Source organism: Vitis riparia, chromosome 13 (genome assembly GCF_004353265.1).
Source record: "Vitis riparia cultivar Riparia Gloire de Montpellier isolate 1030 chromosome 13, EGFV_Vit.rip_1.0, whole genome shotgun sequence".
In the NCBI taxonomy this organism is placed as follows: Eukaryota; Viridiplantae; Streptophyta; class Magnoliopsida; order Vitales; family Vitaceae; genus Vitis; species Vitis riparia.
Genome location: NC_048443.1, coordinates 28,494,188 through 28,510,318, shown reverse-complemented (window position 1 = coordinate 28,510,318; position 16,131 = coordinate 28,494,188). Strand labels below are relative to the sequence as shown.

Genomic DNA, 16,131 nt, shown 5'->3' with positions numbered 1-16,131 from the left:
AGATAATGATAAAAAAAATTATCATGCATAATTTGAGAATTATGAGTAATTTTTTTCGATTGGATATATTTTAATTCCAAAAATAAAAAGAAAAAGAAATGTTTTTTTCATATTTTATTTTATTATAAAAACTATAAAATAAATAATATAATTAAAATGAGTAAAAAATATATAAATCTTAAAATTATTTCATCTTTTATATAAAAAAAATAAAAATAACTTATTTATTTTAAATTTATATATTTTTTATTTCTTTCTTTTTATCTTTTTCTCTATATCTATTTCCTTTGAATTTTTTAAACCAAATATAGCCTAAATATTAACATTTCCTCATCCATATTTTAAAAACCAAAAAAGAAAAAGAAAAATGAAAAATGAACACATTTTTTTAAAATTTAAGACAAATTACAAATGTTAAAATAAATCTATTTTGAGCTAAAATGTGAAAAGATGATCAATTCCAAAAACTATATAAATTCCACTTAAATTTTTTTTATCTGTATCAAAGCAATCATTTTCACCCTTCAATTCATCGTTTCACTCTATAAACTCTCCTATGTTCTTCTGCACTGTCCCCTGTTTGGCTACTGAGAAAACAAAAGGTTAAAAGGAAAATCAAGCAGATGATCTTTAACTCATCAGCCCAAAGGATCCCTCATTGTGGGTTTCCCATAGGGTTTAGCTTATTTCAATTGTGTTCCTTCACTTTCTCTGCAACCAAATGAACCCTAACTAATTTATTTTTTCTCTCATTTTCTCTTTCTTCTTGATCTTCTTCTTCTATTCAGTTTGAAGGAAATGGGGAAGTGTTCAAACCGAGCATTTTGATTAAATCAATGAGCCCATACATCAAAACCAGCAGGAACTAGTAATCCATGCCGATGAATTCACAAGAAAAGATTTCGATTACTCTGATGAGAATATGAGCAATGCTTCATCAGCAGTGTCCCCAGAAAATATATTAACAGCATCAGAAACAAAATATGAGACCTTTCTGTACTCTATAAATGAACAACAGCCAAATGACTTGCTTTTGAGGAGAGGTGGTGGGGAAAGCTCTTCCAGAGCTCTGGATTTGAACTGTTGACAAAAACCAAAGGCTTCAAATATCCATGATTTTGATCTTTAATAAGGGCCCCTGTTTCATATGGGGAAGTTTGGTAAGTAGCCATCTGTAGAATAGGAAGGTGAAGTTGAATAGGTGTATTGGGCAATGTTTTTGAGTATTGTTATTAGAAAACATCTTTCGACAAAGGTTCTTACAAAGAATTGTTAATTGTTTTTAAAAATAAAATCATGTTTGAAAACTCAAATATGAAAAACAATTTTCTCGACTTATTCTTTATGAAATGTGACAAGCCTTTAATGTAAGGATTTTCAAGTATTCTTTATATTTTCAACTAATAGCTTATTTGACTATGTTTTTGAAAAGCATTTTTAAAAAACGTTTTGAAAAAAATCAAGTAAACTTGAAAAATCAATTAGGGTACTTTCTTAAAAAGCACTTGATAAGTGATATTCCAAAACAGTTTCTAGATAAAATGCTTCTAATAAAAACATTTTAAATGAAAACACTCCCAAACACACCATAAATGTGCCTCAAATTTGTTTTACAAAACAACCTTATCCTCAAAACAAATTCTCAAAAACAAAGTTTTGTGGGAAGAAAAAAAAAAATCTATTCTAAAGAGCAGAAAATTGCTTTCAAGAAGTTTCCAAACAGTCTAAACTTGACTGCAATGCTGAAAACACAGCAGACAAAGCAAAGAGGGAGGTACCAAGTGAACGTGTTAAAGCTCTCGATTGTTTTAGACCGAAAACTTTGGAAGCTATCTGAATCTTCAGAGTCTTCATAGAAGCCATAGAACTGCAAATCACAAGTGGATGAATAGAAAAACAAGTGGAACTGCATCCAACCAGGCTTCAAACTCAAAACCCCTGTGGTGGGCACTGGAAATTGAAGACTAACCTTATCAAACTTCCCAACCATTGCTGAATCCGCCTCGTCGTCTACCTGCAAACAATCAGAGTCCATGAGCCCATTCTTCAGAAGTAATGGAACCTCACTATAATTCAGATTTATTAGTTCACAGATCAAAAGTTGGACTAGTTCAATTACCTCTACCCTATCATGTTCTTCTTTGAGCAAGATTTTCAGGTGTTCTGAATTCACTTTTTCAGCTTGAATGATATATGGTTTCCTCTCCTAATTAAAAAAAAAATGTAATAATCATATTAACATTCTAATAAAACCAATTGGGCAAAACCCAATACAATTTTTCTTACAAATTTATACCTCCATTGACATTTTCTTCCATGCTTCAAATCCTATTCGATCAACATCAATCGGATTTCCAGTCTTGCTGGCCTTCCTAAAGTTTTCCCTACAAAACCCCACCAACAGAAACATACCCACCAAATTTAGCTTCAATTTTCCTTGAATTTTTCACAACATTTTCTGTAGGGATTTCCACTGAGAGAATATATAGATAAGAACAATGAAGAAAGAGACAACACACATGAAAAGCCTAAAAGGCGATCTGGGTTCGCCCAAACACGTTTGTTTCCTCAGAATTTGAACCTCACGCTGTCCTTTGAATCTCTTCACATCCCTCTTCAATCCACAGTCATGCATATCGGCCAGAGCTATCGCCACCGAAACGCCACAACCATGGCTGCAAATATCGGAACCCATCAAACGAAACTGAACACAGAGAGAGAGAGAGAGGGGGGCGAATAATACCATTTCTCAAAGGCGCTTCCATTAGGCCCACGACGAATGCCACTGGCAATGGCGTGGACCCTCTTCCGAGTTATCGGCGGATTCGCCATCGCAGCCACGCCGCTCCGCTGCCTCACTCAGCCGTGCCCGCGCTGGCGCTGAGCTCTGGCGGTTGGCTAAAATGATCGTGTTCGTGTTGCCGGTGTATGTTAGTGAGTGCGCCTTGCTAACTTGCACTCGCCATCTTCGCGCGGGAAGAGGTACTATAAGTTTTGGTAATTAATGAAAAATATCAGCTTTTTAAAACGTGAAAAATGAAAAATGAGTTCCCGCGCGGTGAATTAAAATGTCGCAGGAAAGGTAAATGGAGGGCAGCCAATAAGAGAGTGACACGTAAAATTTACCGTGTAACAAGGACAGGTATGAAGGGTAACCTGGGTTTTTACCGTAAACCCAGCTTAGCCAACCAATCCAAATACAAAATCATAAGTTTTAATAGACAATTAATATCATCAAACATTTTTTTTCCTTTTCCATTCAGCATGGTTAAAGTCTAATTTTGAAAAGTCCATGCTACCACATGTTCATGATATTTTAAAAATAATTACACGTGGGACACCACTCTCCAAATTCATGTTCTTTCTCCAAAGCACTTGTTACTGACCAGAGTATTACCACTGCTCTAATGTTCAAGGTCGGACTGAGTTGGGGCCTATGGCTTCACTTCTTGAACCCACTGATTGGAGGGTCATAATAAATTTGGTGTATTTAAAGCCTTCATTTCCTTTATTATTATTATTATTATATATGAAATTTAATATTTATATAGAAAGATAAATAAGAAGGTCATAGGGACGAACAACATTCCCCGTGTGATTCTTTGAGATCGTATGACCTTTATGCGCGCACGTGTGGATCAGTCGCTTGTTTCAACGTGTGTGAGTGTTTCACACAGAAGAGAATCCCAACTCTGGGCGCCTAGATTCAAAATTGAAGATCGTCTCCAGTCTCAGTTGGACCACAACCATGGCGAACACACTCCATGGCGATCTCTTCTCTTCTTTGATTTCTGATATCAAAACCTACACTGGCAAAGACCCTCTTCTCCCATGGCTCCGGTAAACAAACCATTTTCTCCGTTTCTGCTATTTTCGCAGCTTTCCTTCCCATTTCATACTCTAAAATCTCCGCTGAGACAAACCCATTTATCCATTTCCTGTGTTTCATGTGATTTAGTTTTGATTTCGCATCTGGAATCTCTGCAAGAAAAAACCCCATTTAAACCAATTCCTGCGTTTCTTTAAAAACAAACTTCTGTTTTCTGTGAATCCTTTGATTTCTCTGCCTCTGTTTCCATGTGATATTTCGCAGTCTCTGCAAAATCAAACCCATTTTTCTGTTTTCTATGTTTTATATGATTCAGTTTCCACTTCACAGTATCGAATTTCTTCATAAAGAAATCCACCTCCGTGTGGCATTTTGTATTCTCGGCTTTTATTCACCTTGATTTCATATGAATGGGATGGTGTTACAGGGGGATTCGGAAGATGATGGAGTCTCTGCCGCCGCAGCTTCTGAAAGAGAAGCTCCCTCGATTTCTACAGAAATGCGCGCAGACCTTTGAGACTGATCGGCGTTACACAAATGATATGCGGTACCTTCGTGTTTGGTTGCAATTGGTAAATCAGATTTCCCATCACTGTGTTTTTTGTTTCCATTGAATATTATGTTCGCGGGTCATTTGGTTTCTGGTGGTTCTTTTTCATTATATGTTTGGTCTTTCAGAAAACTCAGGAAAAGGAAAGTAAATAGAAGTTCCTCTAGCATTGATGTTTTGTATTATTTCTTGTTTACTGGACATAAAAATCCCTCCTGTACTAATCAAAGATGTGTATTAGAAAATGCCAAGTAGGCTTTTTGTAATGTCACAATCCAGATCAAAGTAGAATGAAGGGGAGTATTTTTAGGTACTGGAAGGGAGTATGCAGGAAAAAGCATAATGAGATTGTTGTAAATTAGGCTCTTTTTAATGGAGGTTTCTTTTTTCCTCACAATTTTCTAGGCAACCAAATGGAGCATTAATGGTTGACTGGGGTTTTTTTGTTTTCTTTTGATGCTTGAGTAGATGGATTTTGTGGATGATCCGAGAGGACTTTTGAGAACTATGGAAATTAATCACATTGGGGAGAAGCGGGCCTTGTTTTACCAGGCATATGCTCTTCACTATGAGAAGATCAAGAAATTTGAGGAGGCTGATAAGATGTACCACTTGGGTGTGCAAAAGTAAGTCATCCAACTTCCAAATAGTTTCTTCGGTTTTTGAAGTATTCCTCTCACACAAACAGTGAAGGAATAACATTTTGCTGATAAAGTCCTGATCCTATATCTTTTTTTGCTGAACAAATGGAGCATCTATTAAAGAGTGCCAAAGAAAGGGGCACACACCCTATGTACACAGGTAGCATACAGAGAGCATCATAGCACAAACATCAAAAGGCATATACAAAAAAAACAGCCTTAAAAAACTATACACAGATAAGGCTATCATTGAGAAACTCTCTAATTCCAACCAAGTGTGGGACCGTCCCAACAGTGATTTAATGAAGTACTCCTTCAGCTTTTGATATGGAGGTTCTTCTTCATTGAAAATCCTTTCGTTATGCTCTTTCCACATACACCAAAACAAACAAAGGGAAGCCATGCTCCAAGCAATTCTGTTCTTCCTATCCAACCCCTTAAATTTCCACTTGAGAAGGGGATTTCTCACTAAAGTTGGAAACACCCATTTCAGGTCAAAGATTGCTAAAAGCAATGTCCATAGCACTCTTCTACTCACAACGTATCAAGATGTGATCAGCTGATTTTTCGCTATCTTTCCAAATGCTACATTTGTTGACTATTGTCTATCCCCTCTTTATTAAAATATCTAATAAGATCTTCCCCTACTACTTCCCAAGCCAAAAAAAAAGAAACACATTCACAAAGGAGCTTACCCCAAATTTCTTTGGCTGGGAATACTACTTTAGTCTCAATGCATAAGGAGTTGCAATATAATTTTACATTAAAATTGCCCCTCCTATCTTTAAGTGTCCTCTACTTGTCAATAGAAGCTTTAACTTCATAGTGATTACTGGTTCTGCTTGCAGAGAGTAGAAACTCTGAATCTATCGGTTGTTAATTGGAGGAGTCACCCCACCATCTGGATGTATTGACATAATATACCCAGTTAAGGATATAATTGGGACATGATTTAATAATTGAAAACATGGTTTAGAGTTATGTTCACCTCTTATGAGCTGCTGAACAGTCTTGCAGAGCCTCTTGAAGAGTTGCAGAAATCGTATGAGCAGTTCCTTCATCGCTTGGAGAGACACAAGAACAGGAGAATCCAGGTTGCTTTTTGTTGATTTTCTGAGATGGGTTTTTTCTTGTAGTTTCGAAACCCTCAATTTACTAACAGTAGTCAAATGTCTTGCAGCGCCAGGAAGGGAGAAAAACCAATAAACCTCCTGCTAGGGTTCTAACTCAGCATTGTGGTGAGACTAAAGAAATCAATGAAAATATGCAGAGAGTTGAGAGACAGCATACAGGAACATGGCCCGAGGAATCTTCACCTAAAACATTACATAATCACAAAAGTGCAGAGACTAATAAGGTGTCGAAGGAAAGCTCACATGATGCGATGCCAATGGAAGAATCTAACCGCGTTAGACTATCAGAAAAATTGTGTGATGGTGGAACGGATAGCATTCCATCCTTGAAGAAGGAAATCATTACGAATATTGAACCTGTGGCTTATTCCAACCAGCAAGAATTTACTGAAACAAAGTTAGATAGACCGAGCACATTCTGCGAGGATCCACTTCTGGTAAAGTTTCTAGACACTGCCGTTGTTGGAAAGTCTGAAGCAGAAGATGCCTGCCATCATGGTCTTGTTGAACCTACTATTAACATGAAGGAAGCCATGAATGCCATTAATAACATGTTTCGAGAACCTTTAGAGCCAGCTATGGTTGGTAGGGCAACCAGACGCCGTCCCAGAGTTGATAATAGTTTGAACAACGGATTTAAGGTGTTTGTTGATGAAAACTTAGATAATGGTGTTGGATCATCATATCAAAAGAAAGATAAGGATTTTCTGCCAGTGCAATGCAGTGGAACTGATGCACTTGGGGCCAAAGCTGACAAAAGATTGAATGCTGGATTTGAGGTGTTTGTCGATGAAAATTTAGATAACAGGGTTGGATTGTCAGATCATAAGAAGGAAGGGGGTTTTCCACTGCTACAACCTACTAAACATGACACGAGGTCTCACCAAGAGTCGTTCAATATATTTATTGATGAAGAAGAGGCCAATGGGGTTGGAGACAGAAATGATGAGAAAGATCACTTGGAGGAAGAAAGTGAAGTCCAAGATGGGACAGAAGGTTCAGGTGTAAATGTTTTCGTGTTCCCAAGTCCAAAGGATGATCCATCTGAATCTTCTGAGAATCTGCATGCAGAGAACTCATCTCGACCGAAATTTAGAGAGGACACAGTCGTTTGTAGGTTTGTGGGATCCACCATCTTGGATGAACCAGAGGTGGAAAATGTTTGTCACCATGGATTAGTAGAACCTACAATTAACTTGAAGGAAGCAATGAATGATATCAATAACATGTTTGGGAAGCCGATAGAATTTGTAAGGAAAAGAAGACCAAAGAGGCAGGATAAGGTACCTGACACAAAAAGAGATTTTGGTGGAGGGTTCTCAATACTTCCTGATGATGATTTGGAATCTCAAAAAGGGTTTTCAATACTTCCTGATAATGATTTGGCATCTCAACAAGGGTTTTCAATACTTCCTGATAATGATTTGGCATCTCAACAAGGGTTTTCAATACTTCCTGATGATGATTGGGAATCTCAGCAACGTCGATCCCTACCAAAATCATCCCACAAATCAAGGGAATTTGATTTGTCTGAGCCTACTGTGTTTACAAAAGAGGCCATGGATGAGATAAATAAGATGTTTGGAATGCCACTGGACTTTTAGGACCATGACCAACACTGTATTTCTGAAATTTTGTGCTTGTAGTTGATGTACAACTGGTTTTCTTGATCTGATTGATATATTAGAAACATCAAATTTGTTCTTGAGCCTTGGCTCAAATGGCAAAGTTTGACTCATGGTTTGAAAATGATGCTTCTATGTTTGTACTGATAAACATGTATTTGAAATATGAGATTGGTCTGGTTTGATTTCATCTTTTCCTTTTCTTTTTCATTGCCTTTGAACTGTCTATTTGTCATATCCATGTTTCAGTTAATGGTACAGCACAACTGTGACTGAATCATTCATTTATTTGCTTTTGGGGGATTTTCTACAATTGAATCCAGTTTATTCAAGAAGAAAACAAAATCCCAACTTGTTTGGAAAGGAACTGTTGAATCAACAGGAGCTAAAAAAAATGGAAGGAAACTGACTGAACATCAATGCGAAGCTTACAAACAAATGGTAATAAAATCAGTCATGAGTCTTTGGAGGGCAATGAGCAGGACGGAAAGCCAAGGGACCTGCAGCATAGATCACAGCCTCATAATGCTTCCCAAACAATCTCTTGTTCTCATAGCGAAGTGGGGAACCAGAGAGACCATAGTTGACATTGGAGAGAAGGTTGCAGTTCTCAAGAGGCGAGTAAACAAGCTTCACATGGCATGAGTGGAGGGGATGATCCAGAATATTATGGCTCATCTTGAAGCCATCAAGTTCAGCATAGAAGTAACCGTTCCCATCGGTCTCAAAAGCCTTGTAGAAGCTGACTTGATCCTTGTGGTCTTTGCAGATGACACTGACTTTGGCAGCAGGGATAGGCTCAGCCCCAGTTAAGGACCATGATCCAAACTGTTCACAGCTCTGGCAGTAGACCATGCCTTCCACCACCACTGCTGCTGTCTTCTCCTCTGGTTTTTTGGGGATTTCCTCGGCCATGGTGACTGAAGGGAAGGCCAAAGAGAGAAGCAGACAGGATGAGATGAAAATCTTGAGTTTTCTGCCCTCCATAATTGTTGGAAAGGTGGTTAGAGCTCTGTGACTTGAGGAGGATGACTATTTAGGATGAGGAGATAATGGAAGGGGATTGTATTTATAGTATATTGATTTAGTTGAGTTGAACTTCTCATTGACGTGAGGGCCACTATGCTTCATACTACGTGAAGCCAACCTTCCCCCTTTTCTAATTGACTATTTATGGCATCTTCCTATACCAAGGTTGGAGAAAATGGAAGTGGGAAGAAAATATAATTACAAGCTTCCTACTTTTTGACTTTAACGGAAATTTGAAGTGGAAATCAAAGTTATAAATTTTAAAGAATAATATTAATATTATTTAATAAATTTATTACATAAGTCAAAACAATATTATTGTAAAAAGTAATATTTTTCTAATTTTCATATTAAGATTTTGAAATAAAATTAAGTAAACAATTGTTGAATTTCTTACTGAACTTAAGGTAAAACTTTTAGCTTATCAGGAATCAATCCATACATGAACCCAATGACCCATTCTTAAAAAATTATAATTAAAAATTTGTGTAGACCCATTCTTAAAACCTGTTTTAAAAAATTTGTCTACAAATGAATCATTTCTAGGACACATCAGAGAGACAGACTACTTTTCCCTTTCACATTTTGGAATGAGTTAGCATAAAGTGAGAATCACCTTCTTTTTTACATTTTATTTTAGGAAGAATAATTTTTCACTCCTGTGGTCATGATGCTGGCTGCTGCAAGTCTTTTCAAGGATTCGATTCAGCACTGTTAGGTTGAGATGGTTCAAGATGTGCAAGTTGGGGCAAAAGACTAACAATTAGGAGCAACCCCACAAAAGGGAAATGAGAAGGAAAATAATAATTAAAAAGAAAGAAAGAAAGTTGTTGGAAATGAGACAAAGGATGACTCCATTCCAATTCCATTCTTGTCATATTTGTTATCCACATTGCAGCCAGCAGCCATGCATGGAACAAAAGAAGTTGAAGTGGGTGAAGCAAAATAGGATAGTAATACAATAATTCAAAACTTATATAAGTTTCAGAAAGTACACAAAGATTGCTGTGTGCTGTCACAGCAAAAGAAAGCCTTTTTTTTTTTTTTTTCCTTTTTCTGTGCACTCTGACTGCCAAATTTTGGACAGCAAAACCGAAAGAAATGGCATTCACCAATTCATTTATATACAAGAAGCATACGATTGCCTCTACATTAAATACAGATGGGTATCAAAAGGCGACTGCTTCTGTGCCTGAGAAACTACTTACAATAACAACTTCAACTCTTAGCTTGCTTCTGTGGACAATATCTCAAGCTCTGCCCACCACAGAGGAGAAAGCTTGGGGATTGCTCCATCAGGACCTATTTCGGTTATTTCTCTCATTCTTGCAGTGACGTCTCTCATTGTTGGTCTTTGTTTTGGGTCAGGGTTTACACAAGAATTGATTACTTCACGGATACTCTCAAGCTGCTCCTCTTGGAAGGATTTTAGGGTTGGATCCACCATTTCTTTGATGGGTCGGTCCCCTTGCAAATAGTTTGATGCCCAGTCCTCAAGAGAGCCGTTGTCCACTGAGTAAGGAACTCTACCTGTTATCATTTCGAACAAAATTACACCAAAGCTGTAGACATTACTTTCTGGGTCTGCTGATGGTGAATCAGAAAGCTCCACTCTGGGTGACTTCATCTCAGTGGCAGCCATCACATTCCAGACGCTGAAATCTGAGACCTTGGCTGCATAGTCTTCAGCAAGATTAACCGCTGAAGAGTTCAGGTTCTCATGGGCTATAGGCGGAGTCAATTGGTGGATATGGTTGAGGTAGTATGCCATACCCATTGCAGCTCTCAGCCGCATTGCCCAGTCCAAGTGTTCAGCTTCTTTTACTGCAGGATTCACCAGAATTAGAGATCTTGCCCTAAAGCAAATAGTCAACAAAAGGATAATGGCATATGAAAAATAATTATCCTTAAACATAGGCATAAAAATATTCCTGGTCAAAATGATGCAGCCACCTTAACATCCCATTCAAGAGCTCATCAGCAAAAACGAAAGCTGACTGCAAACCTCGGTTCCATTTATTTTTTCCCTTGCATGACATGTTTCATAACTAGATGGCCTCAAATGGGAGGTGACCACATCATAGGCATAAGGAGATTCCTATGGTTAGTAACGGAAATTTCAGAAATAAAGAACTTGCTAGTGATAATATTCTGACAAATGGTCAAATGAATATGTTTGAACCCCCAAAGTCAAACATGCAAATTGAGTCTTTTGATGTAATGTAAAAGAGAGTATACAACTTGCACAGGCAATTTGTGCTGACCAAGTCAGTTCGGTAGTGATATGAATAAGTCAAATGTTGATTCTGGTACGTCACATAGCCATAAAAATTTGAAATCAAATTTTATCACAAAAATTTTCTAACTTAATTCTGATGGCTCTTGAGGTTGAAACAGAACCATTATATCAGTTGATGTGGAGTACAGGATGATTTCTCAAGTCAAGAATGCTTATCCTTCAGGCTCTAAATGGTCCGTGTAATCAACTGAATATAGAGTAACTTGCCAAGTTATATCCTGATTTTGACCATAAATTAAAGTCCTTTTAAGAAAATGATAAGAAAAAGAATTTGATGCTTACTATGTAAATGCTCAAAAAGCGTTCCATTCGGAGCATATTCAAAAACCATCATTCTGGTGAAAGGTTCCTCTTCTTCACAATATCCGAGAAGGTTGACAAAATTCTTGTGGTTCACTTTTGATAACCTTTCGATCTGAAACCACAACCAAAGAAAATGTAAGGACTACCAAGATGAATCAAAACCACAAAGTTTAGTGGATGTAATCTCTCAAGTACCTTCTTCCTGAACTGCACTTCTAGATTTTTTGACCAATCCTTGGAAGATGTCACTGCAGCAGATGTCACAGCTATTTCAACTCCGCTAGACAATGTTCCTTTGTACACGGTCCCTATTGACGAAGAACCAATTACATTACTGAAGTCTTCACAAGCTGTTTCAAGCTCCGACCTCTTCAGCTTTGGTACACCTGAAATGCAGATATCAGGTCATGCATACATAAGGCACAGAACCATTAATACGGACATGAGCAATATACAGGGATCAGAAGAGGGGGTTGGAACAATTACCGGTTACAAAGACCTTCTGAAGCTGCCCACTTAATCCTGTGGCCCAAGGTCTAACAGTGGCCACTTTATTGGTTCTAAAGAGATATATGCAAATAATGCAAATGAAAACAAGTACAGAACCGCCTATTACACCAACCAATAGCAGAGTGTGCTTCGAATTTGATTTCCTGGAAGAGCTTTCTGAGGGGGAAGAGGATGATGTGTTAGTAAGGGAGGGCCCTGAAGAAGAAACAGATGGATCAGAGGAATTCGGGCTTGGTGTTAGCACAGGTGTTGTGGTAGAACGAGTCTGGAATTCTGGTGATGGTGACGGTGACGGCAAAGGTGAAGATGAAGGTGAAGGTGAAGGTGAAGAGGGAGGTATGCGAACTCTGCGATCCTCAGCTGTTGACAGTAGTCTGTGATGAACTACATCTTCAGTCTGGTCGGTTTTCCTTAAGAAAAAGAAGAGAGATTGTCATGCAGCTGATCAGACAAATAATGAAGTGTCAAAAGAAAGCAAAAGGAAAGAAAAAAAACACTCTAGAGATTTTTGCAATGACATACCGTGTACAGGATCCTCCATGCCAGGATGAAATTTTTGCAATATTAGATAGCTGGTTCTCGTCTACTTGAGATTCTGATAACACCACAAGCTCATGAATTTGAGAAGGTAAGCTACTTATGAGGACATTGTTGTCCAGTAGACTGCAGTATATGCACAAAGCCGAGTTAGTGCAAGAATAGAGAAAGAAGATGGACATAATTAAAATCAAACTGTTTGGTACTATCGACTGACAGGATTGTTAGAGACAGATTATTGCCAAGGTTAGCCGGGATTGGCACACAGAGGTTATTGTATCCCAAGTCCAATACCTCCAGCTCTTTCAGCTCTCCAATCTCTTCAGGAATGGTTCCAGAAAAAGAGTTGTTGCGTAAAATACTGTAGAAAGGACAGAATGAAAATTATGCACAAAAATTAAAGAAGGTGAAAGTCTAATAACAAAAAATCAGCTTGCAAAAGTTGAAGACTAATATCTTTGCTTACATAGACTTTATGTTAGCCAGGCTCCCGAGCTCTGGTGCCAGTGTTCCTCTAAGACAAAGATCTTTCAAGTTCCTGCAAGTTGTAGATATATGGTTTCAGAATGACAAGAATGTATTAGCAGTAAAAGGAGACTTTTTATGCCTGAGAAAGCCATAAAACTAATATAAAGAAGTGGTATAGAAATTCTTGATGGATATTTCTCAGTTAACAATTTAGCAAAGCCTTAGAAGCCGGTGAATGGATGGGAACCATAAAACATGAAAGCAGAAAAGAGGCTGGTGCGAAACCTAACCTCTAAAGAACATGCCCAAATACTCCAAAAGTGAGAAAAGCTCCCTTAAAGGCTAAAAGTAAAAAACTACACATTGAATTCTGTTGGCTCTTTAGATCTCCTTTCGGGTCTGCACTTTGTTTCATCTTTCAGATTATCATTTTTTTTTCTTGTTTGAGGGGTTAAAATCATCAACCCATTCAATACATACCACCATTGTCTAATGGAGCAATTATACACTCTTTGCATACAACTGCACCTGAAAATGAACTTGCTTTTATTTAGTATCAGTGATTCTCAACAATTGAGAACTAAGCCCGTTATTGCAATGAGCAATAACCCTGCTCTGCATCTAACATCAGAAACATGATCACAAAATCCGGGCATCAGTTCTTGGTTCCAAACACCCTTCCCTAGAAAATTCAACTGGTCATTCAAAGGCAATTGATCGGCTCCAAACTAGCACCCGAATCACCTAGACAACATCATCTCTAGCTGCCTAGAATTTCATTGTCTTCGGCTTGGTCTGCAGCCCTGTAACCCACCAAAACTAGATTTGCAAATAATCAAATTCTTCCATAAGTAACCTGGTTTCATTTCCAAATTCATGAATCCTTTTTTGTATTATGTTTTCCAACAGGAGAAAAAACCTAAGAAAAAGAATTTGGACGCTGAAAATGCCAAACGATGAAATCAGATAAAAAGCCAAATTTCATTTACAATTTAACAATTAACAGTTCAATTCAATAGCTTTTTGAGCCTGAGTGAACCAAATATTTTGCCATTGATTTTCAGAGAAGAATTACTCACAATATCACTACTTTCCCATCAGAGCACTCCACTCCAAACCACGAACAGGGATCAAGCTCTCCATCATCCCAATTCGCTAAAGCCCTGAATGGATCACTGACCACCCTCTCCCGAAATCGCAACAAAGCCAAACCTGCACACACCCAAACAAAGATTAAACTCAATTAAAATCCCAAGAAATTCGAAGCCCCAGATTCTACATTGAAACAAAACTTTCCCCGGATCTGCAACTGGGTCCTCCACTTCCCCGCAACCAAGCACACACCCATAAAAATGCAAAACCACACCACGTACCTTCGTCGTTGAGAGACCAACAAAGCCCCAAATTCTGATACAACGAACACACAATCACCACCATCAATATTCCCAGCCCAGGCTTCCTGCTCTCCCCCATTTCCAACCACCGAGCTTCTCTGCAGCACTTCGAACACAAAACGACTTCAACCCAGATCAAAATGCACCAAAACGAACCCAAAAAATAACCTTTCCAGAAGAAATATAGAGATTCCAAAAGCAGTGCGTGTATTTTCGAACTGGATTAGACCAGACTGAGTTCTAGCTTTGAAAACGCGTGAACCCAAACTTTTTTCTCTTCTTTATTCTTCTTCACGCAACGCGAAAAGTTACCAGACACAGTGACCCAAAAAGCAGGTTAAGTGCCAGAAGATCCCCATATGCCGGAAAAACGCGTTTCGGTGAGCTGTTTTCGGCTGTGCCGGCGACGCCTTCTCGAAAAAAATCGGTGAATTCTCTCCCTCTCGTAGCGCAATCGGAGAGTAATAATTGAGAAAAGCTTGAATTGTGAAGTGGGCGAAGTCGTTGTACTGGGTCAGTCCTGAGCTGCCACGTAATTTCCTTATTTTCATTTATTTAATTCTTTTATTTTGTTTTTGGCTTTTGGTTTTTTTGGTGGGTGGGTGGCGTAACGATTAAATTAATAGTTGGATATGATGAGCCTATATTCTTATCGTCTTTCAACAAACGCGGTCTTATTATTAGTGAATTTGAATAATAAAATAAGTTAAATAACAATTTAAGTGAGATTTTGTTCTATTTATTTGTAATTGAGCCCACAAATTAAATTAATCAAATTAATAATATTAATACATATGATTAGTTGAGAATAAATTTTTTGGAATAATTTTAAAAAGTATTTTTAACTTAATTTTTTTTTTAAATTGTGAAACACTTTTAAAATTTTATAAAATCACCTATAATGTTTTCTTGAAAAATACTTGAAATAGTGATTCTCATAAAAAAAAATACTTCTTAAAAAATATTTTTATTAAAAATATTTTACATAAGATAACTGCGAAACACATTTTTATTCCATGGGAGAGGGAGCATTTAAAAAATCTTTTTTTTTTTTTTTTTAGAAATGGGATATGACAAATATAATTTTATTTAATTAATTATTGAAGATATTAAAAATTTGTTTAGTAGTGATTCTACACAATACTTTTATCTTATATATTTTGTTTTTTAAAAAAAGACGTTTGATTAAATTTAAAAATACAAAAATCAATTATGATATTTAAAAATCATTTTTAATGTTTTCTAAACAAATGCTTGATATGTGATATTCCTAAAAATGTTCGAAATTTTTTTTTATTAAATTTATTTCGAATAAAAATATTATAAAACACACTACGAATTTATTAATAATTTTAAATAAAATGTTTTATTTTTAAATTACACAATAAAAATAATTATTCACTTTCCCTTCTTGCATAAATAGAAGTTAAAAACCATCTAAATAGCTATTAATAAAATGAAAACAAAGAGAAAATCTTTTTACGTGCTTAATAAATAATTCGATTTATTAATTAAAAAAAAAATTTAAGCCACAATTCCGTAAATTTATTTTATTTATTTATTTAATTTTATGTATTAGAAAAGCAACTAAGCCACGTGACACGTCATTTTTGGGGAAGACACACGTCTTCTCATTAACGGCCGCCCACATGTTCATCTCCTATCTCCAAATCATTTCCTTTCTTCTCCCTTCTCATTCGCCGTCCAAATCATATCTTTTCTTCTCCCTTCTCATTCGCCATTGTTGACATCTCACTTCTGCGGCTGCAGCCCACTATAAATATTCAATTTTGCCCACTATATATACATATAT

At 37.0% G+C, this 16,131-nt stretch overlaps 4 protein-coding genes across 5 annotated transcripts; 1 reads left to right on the top strand and 3 right to left on the bottom strand.

Moving 5' to 3' along the window:
* Positions 1-807: 807 nt before the first annotated feature.
* On the bottom strand, positions 808-2,926 carry LOC117929174 (high mobility group B protein 7). 2 transcript variants are annotated; one of them, XM_034849403.1, is made up of 7 exons: positions 2,744-2,926; positions 2,520-2,675; positions 2,297-2,384; positions 2,120-2,206; positions 1,970-2,014; positions 1,779-1,867; positions 808-1,138 (listed from the first exon to the last, which is right to left on the bottom strand). In XM_034849403.1, exons 1-7 carry the CDS (start codon positions 2,830-2,832, stop codon positions 1,126-1,128), a joined length of 567 nt encoding a protein of 188 aa, XP_034705294.1. In that variant the 5' UTR covers positions 2,833-2,926; the 3' UTR covers positions 808-1,125. The 2 variants fall into 2 exon arrangements, with proteins under 2 accessions (XP_034705294.1, XP_034705295.1); XM_034849404.1 differs by lacking the exon at positions 2,120-2,206.
* Positions 2,927-3,725: 799 nt separating this feature from the next.
* On the top strand, positions 3,726-7,968 carry LOC117927703 (probable inactive serine/threonine-protein kinase bub1). The gene is made up of 5 exons (XM_034847355.1): positions 3,726-3,840; positions 4,257-4,401; positions 4,848-5,005; positions 6,030-6,114; positions 6,201-7,968. The coding sequence occupies exons 1-5, from the start codon at positions 3,749-3,751 to the stop codon at positions 7,755-7,757; spliced, it is 2,037 nt and encodes a 678-aa protein (XP_034703246.1). The 5' UTR covers positions 3,726-3,748; the 3' UTR covers positions 7,758-7,968.
* Positions 7,969-8,045: 77 nt separating this feature from the next.
* Positions 8,046-8,854, bottom strand: LOC117927704 (non-classical arabinogalactan protein 30). Its single transcript, XM_034847356.1, has one exon. It carries the CDS (start codon positions 8,763-8,765, stop codon positions 8,229-8,231), a length of 537 nt encoding a protein of 178 aa, XP_034703247.1. The 5' UTR covers positions 8,766-8,854; the 3' UTR covers positions 8,046-8,228.
* An 891-nt stretch (positions 8,855-9,745) lies between these two features.
* LOC117928777 (probable inactive receptor-like protein kinase At3g56050) lies at positions 9,746-14,780 on the bottom strand. The gene is made up of 9 exons (XM_034848785.1): positions 14,298-14,780; positions 14,004-14,136; positions 12,923-12,994; positions 12,674-12,817; positions 12,442-12,582; positions 11,896-12,329; positions 11,605-11,795; positions 11,389-11,521; positions 9,746-10,631 (listed from the first exon to the last, which is right to left on the bottom strand). The coding sequence occupies exons 1-9, from the start codon at positions 14,395-14,397 to the stop codon at positions 10,033-10,035; spliced, it is 1,947 nt and encodes a 648-aa protein (XP_034704676.1). The 5' UTR covers positions 14,398-14,780; the 3' UTR covers positions 9,746-10,032.
* Between the last annotated feature and the right edge of the window lie 1,351 nt (positions 14,781-16,131).